This window comes from Cynoglossus semilaevis, chromosome 5 (genome assembly GCF_000523025.1).
Source record: "Cynoglossus semilaevis isolate Cse_v1.0 chromosome 5, Cse_v1.0, whole genome shotgun sequence".
Classification (NCBI taxonomy): Eukaryota; Metazoa; Chordata; class Actinopteri; order Pleuronectiformes; family Cynoglossidae; genus Cynoglossus; species Cynoglossus semilaevis.
Genome location: NC_024311.1, coordinates 16726903 through 16731902, shown reverse-complemented (window position 1 = coordinate 16731902; position 5000 = coordinate 16726903). Strand labels below are relative to the sequence as shown.

The following is a 5000-nucleotide window of genomic DNA, read 5'->3' as shown; positions in this document are numbered from 1 at the left end:
TGGCTCTAGGCCCACACTATCTGCGATATTTGTATATACTGTAGTAGTGTGTACGTTGGACATTCTATGTGATGGTACTGAATGACAAACCAGACGATGACCAGTAACAGACCTTGCAGTCTGATATCTGGAGCAGACAACGACATGATGTTGGCCATGACCTAAAGACGGAAAGTTTTAAAATGTACAATAAACGAGAAGACTGAGTGGACCTGCTGCAGCATGGTCAGGTGTCTGACCGTCCAGCGCTGGAAGGCCGTACCGGTGTCACTCTGGATCTCTATGAACTCGTCCTCCTGTGTCTGCGGGGTCTTGATGTTTGACACCTTTAAAAAAAAATAGCCACAATTTTATCAACCTGACGTTTTTGAGATACTACACTGTACTTCATAAGGAAGTAATGCCTGTGGAGTTTCTACGTATTTCATATTCTAAGCCATCCTCCCTGGGACATCTATGAAACACGTGTTTTGTCTGTTTTCTGTAAACAGTTACTCTACATATATTTACTGCCCCGAGCTTTATCTGTTTTTTAATTACACGACCTGCTGCTCACACTTGTACTGCACGTGTACGATATGCTCAGACGAGTCTTCTTCTTCTTCTTCCTACAATTTGAAACCAACCTCGCTCTGTTCACTGGGCCTAAAAATGAAGCTGTGTTTCCACAGGCTCAATGAATGTTGTATCAGATACAAAATATGTGTTGCATGCATTTTGAAGTACAATATATCATGAGCTAAACTACATATATATTCAGTGGTTTTGCGTGAGAACTTGAAGAACTCCGTGCTCACACAGGGTAATAATAAAAAAAAAGACCCTCAGTTACGGGCATTGAACCAATGAGCTTTTTGCTGTAAGGCGAGAGCACGAACCACACGGTCAATGTGTGTTGATCAATAACATAAAGAAAATGTGTTGCTGTACAGAAAAACACACTGTAATTTAAAAAGAACATTACAGTGAGAGACATGAATGTCCTTACGGTAAAAACCCTCTCTGGCTCCCCCTTGGCCTTCCAGTTGGTATCGTGAACTTTTCTCAGCACCATCCAGGCCTCGTCGTGTCGGGCGCACTGAAAAACCACAAAACAACGAAGTCACACAAACTGGTGTGGAATGATAACTGTCCTGATCGCTAACGTGTTCTCTCATGAGTTTTGGACAGTTCTACCCATGACCTCGTCCAAGGTCACCGTGACCTCGTCCAAGGTCACCGTGACCTTGGCAACATTTGTCTGTTGGTCTTTGTGCAACAAACAGTTAGGAGTGGATTCTGATTACGTTTTCTGGGCATGTGCCTTTTAGCCCGAGGAAGAAATGATTAGATTGTGTTGTTGATCAGAAAACCAAACACAGGTGGAAGACTTTTCTCTCTCTCTTTTTTTTAAAGCAACTGTTTACTTTTGGTGTTCGATATGTCGATATTAAATACAGGTGGAAGACTTTTCTCTCTCTCTCTTTTTTTTAATCAAATACAGGTGGAAGACTTTTCTCTCTTTTTTTTTAAAGCAACTGTTTACTTTGGTGTTCGATATGTCAGTGTTGCCCTGAAAATAATGATACAATATAAGAATCATAAATAAAAGCTGTAGCTACTGCAGAACCCTATGTTATTAGGTCCCTCCTGCGATGGTTCTCATGCTATGGTTCCCGTCATCACAGATGTCTGTTATCTTCCTCAAAAAAAGTAAATAAAATAAACTTGATTTTAACTATAGCGAAAAGTTAGAATTTCTTTTTTATTGTTTACTTTGTTAAAATTAGCAAAAAGAACAGTCAACCTTTTTAAACTAGTCCTGTTTTAGGACGGAATGACCTCAAGGTGGCAGCAGAACACACTCACAGCAGCCATGTAAACTTATTGTGCTGGTGGAAATCAATAGACTCATTGTTTGTTTGGAACGGTATTAAAAAAAAAAGAACGACCTCAGAGGAGGTTTTCCAGGTTCATTGTCTTCTTTTTCCACTTTGACTCATAATTTGGTCCATTTTAAAGGGAAATTCAATTAAAGCTTTATGCTGACGACTGTGTCATTTACACAACAGCCAGATGAGTTCATTGTCCTCCTGAGGAGGAGGTTTTTTAATCAGAGAAGGATTTGATGTGATCATGTTGAGGCGGTAATAGACAAACATCACAGCACATGTGGCATCATGGGATTCCATTAAAGAAAGATAACTGAAAGAAGGATATTAAAATAAAACATTTTTTAAAAAAGAAATTATAATAATTTAAAAAAAGTAATTAATATGAGTAAATTCAATTAAATTATTTTTATACTGCAATCATCTCAGAGATTAGATTAGACTCAGGAAAATTAAAATCCCAGCAGTGTGCAAGAAAAAACAAACGTGCACACAGTAATTAAAAGTTAAAAACAAAAGTTTTAAACATGTATTTAATTCTCATTGTGAGTTTAAATGTTCTCATTATCAGAGTATTGTGTGATAAATGTGATGGGTTTGAGAGGAACATGTTGAGGCAGTGACATACAAACATCAAACCACATGTGGTCAAAGCTTTGACACGGTCCTGGAGGAGGAACAGGGCGGCGCGGTCCTGCTAACGTCTTCACAGCCCTGTACTACCTTAGCACCGCAGTGGGATGTCACTGTGGAGTCTGATGACTCAGCATTTGAACCCTTAACAACGTGTTGTCTAACGGTGGTAACAGTGTAACTCCTGACATGGGTCCAGAGCCTCACCTCCAGGAGGAAACGCGGGCTCTCTGGCATCAGGACCACTCCGACGAGAGCAGCCAGAGCGGGGAAGAGGCACACCAGGATGAACAGTCTCCAGCTGTGCATCTGGAACTCCGTACCCAGGGCGAAGCCCCAACCTGGAACGACATCCCGCAACCACAGAGCCACAGAGAGGGGAAGAGAAAATCTCAGAAGAGCAACTTCACTTCCAAAATCAAAGCATCACACACAGACAACATCAAAACAGATTTCACTGTCTAAGTGTTTCACTGCAAAACATCATTTGAGCAGCAGATCAGCAGACATTTGCATTTGAAAGGCTTCGTCAGTTTGAAAAGACGACAGACGACAGCAAGTGTGGCTGTGTTTGTGCATTTCCCCCAAAAACTGATGTGGATTTTTGTCGTCACAGTGAAGATGTTTACTCACCGTTATATCAATTATTCACATATGGTGTGTAATTAGGGAGAAAACATCTTAAATGTAGTCGTGAAGAAAAAAAAAACTGAATGAAAAATGATGCTGTTGCCGTTGTCTGAAGGATGGACTCTGACATTTTGGAGAGAAACATTTCATTAATTTAAAATCAGAGTAAAGTAAACATTCTCTGCTGTCGAACTTCACCTAACTGTGTGTGTTTGTAGCCTTGACAGCTATACTTGTGGAGACAACTTTTATTTTGTGGTGCTTTCAGGTTCAAGATTCAGTCTGGATTCAGGATAAGATTATGGGATGGATCTGAGTTAGGGTGAGAGGCTAATGAGGAAACGTTCCTTTACCATAGTGAGGAATGATTCCCCAGGCAGTGAAGGAGGCGTACAAGCCTCCCAGCATCCAGAACATGCACAGCCAACTCAGATGTTCTCCACGTTTATCCATCTGCAGGAACTCAGTGAAGTAGGTGTACACTATAGGGATGGAGCCCCCGATTCTGGAGGAGAGATCACCAGACGTCAGGATTCAGATCTTCAAAAAAAGTTTTTTTTTTATCATATGCTTTTAATGTATTTCATAATAATCCTGACACTAAACTCATTAGTTTATATGGTGTAATACAGTGGTTCTCAAACTGTGGTACGTGTACCATTGGTCATACACGAGCGCTCTCTAGTGGTACGCTGGTACGCGAGCGCTTTCTAGTGGTATGCCGGGAAAATTTATATTTTCACATTTAAATTTTTTAATTGAATTAATCTGAAAACATACCATGCACAATTAATACAACATTTAAACATAAACATCTTATAAATATTTATAAACATTTATAAACATTTATAAACATCTCTCCTGTGCTTGTGCTCCTATATTCTACTGTTGGTCATCAGTGTTTTCTCAGGTGGTACAGTGGCCACATAGGCCACAAGGTGGCGATGTGGCTGGTGCTTCTACCCTGTACAAGAAGATCACAGTTTCTTTTAAGCTTTATTGTGTATAGTACTTTTTGTTTGTTTATTTATATTTATATATTTTTTTTTTGGAGATCAGTAACAAGTTCAAGGGGAATTCACCCGTAATATAATTTCCATAAAATAATATATATTGTGCCGTCGATGTGTTTCCATCCAAATATATTTAAGGCTTTTTCTACCTTGTAAATCAGGGACAGCTGAACGCGTCTTCGGTTGACTTTGTAGTTTCTTTTTTTAAGTGCAACATCAATATCGCAGGCGTGGGTTCACATAGCAGCTGCGCCATCAAGAGGGATGTATCTTTAACAAAGTGCAAAGTCAATCTACACACAGCAAAAAAGTTTTACACCGAGGTGCTGGCGACAGCGGGAATCCAGACTCAGCAATAAAACTCAAATTAGAAAGCAGCCAGTGTCCTTGTTCTCCACTTTAATTAGCGTCATAAAGAAATGCTCTGATAAGGTAAATAAGGCGATTTCTCCTGGAGTGGGCGCGCACGGTTAATGTGTTTTTGACTATCAACAGTGCAACAGTGTGCGACTGCGGGGGCCAACGTGGGGCCCTGAGCAGCGCGGCCCAAGGTTGGCAGCTCAGAATCACTGCTTTGTTGCAATAAATAATGTGAGAATAAACAGGATCTAATTTACTGGACACAGACACTGATGACTAAGCAAAAAAAAAAAAAAAAACTATTAAAAGAAATGACAATTAAATAGTTTTTTAAAAAGTCTGTCATGCTGATCTCTTACACGCAGCTCTATAACAGGTGTCACTAACTGGAGGTCATTAGACTTAATGGAACAGTTTGACTTTATGAGCAGCTGCACGAGGATGGAGTAATGAAGTAGTCGGAGGTGAACGTGGAGGAAAATGTCATTTATCT

The 5000-nt window shown here is 40.0% G+C and overlaps 1 protein-coding gene across 1 annotated transcript in view; it reads right to left on the bottom strand.

The window, feature by feature from the left end:
• Positions 1-5000, bottom strand: part of sv2ba (synaptic vesicle glycoprotein 2Ba) — a 12975-nt gene that overhangs the window by 1262 nt on the left and 6713 nt on the right. The window contains exons 3-7 of the mRNA XM_008310842.3: positions 3488-3639; positions 2712-2845; positions 989-1078; positions 213-326; positions 77-161 (exon numbers count right to left, since the gene is read on the bottom strand). Coding sequence (XP_008309064.1) covers positions 77-161; positions 213-326; positions 989-1078; positions 2712-2845; positions 3488-3639 — 575 coding nt within the window. The remainder of the gene's footprint in view (positions 1-76; positions 162-212; positions 327-988; positions 1079-2711; positions 2846-3487; positions 3640-5000) is intronic.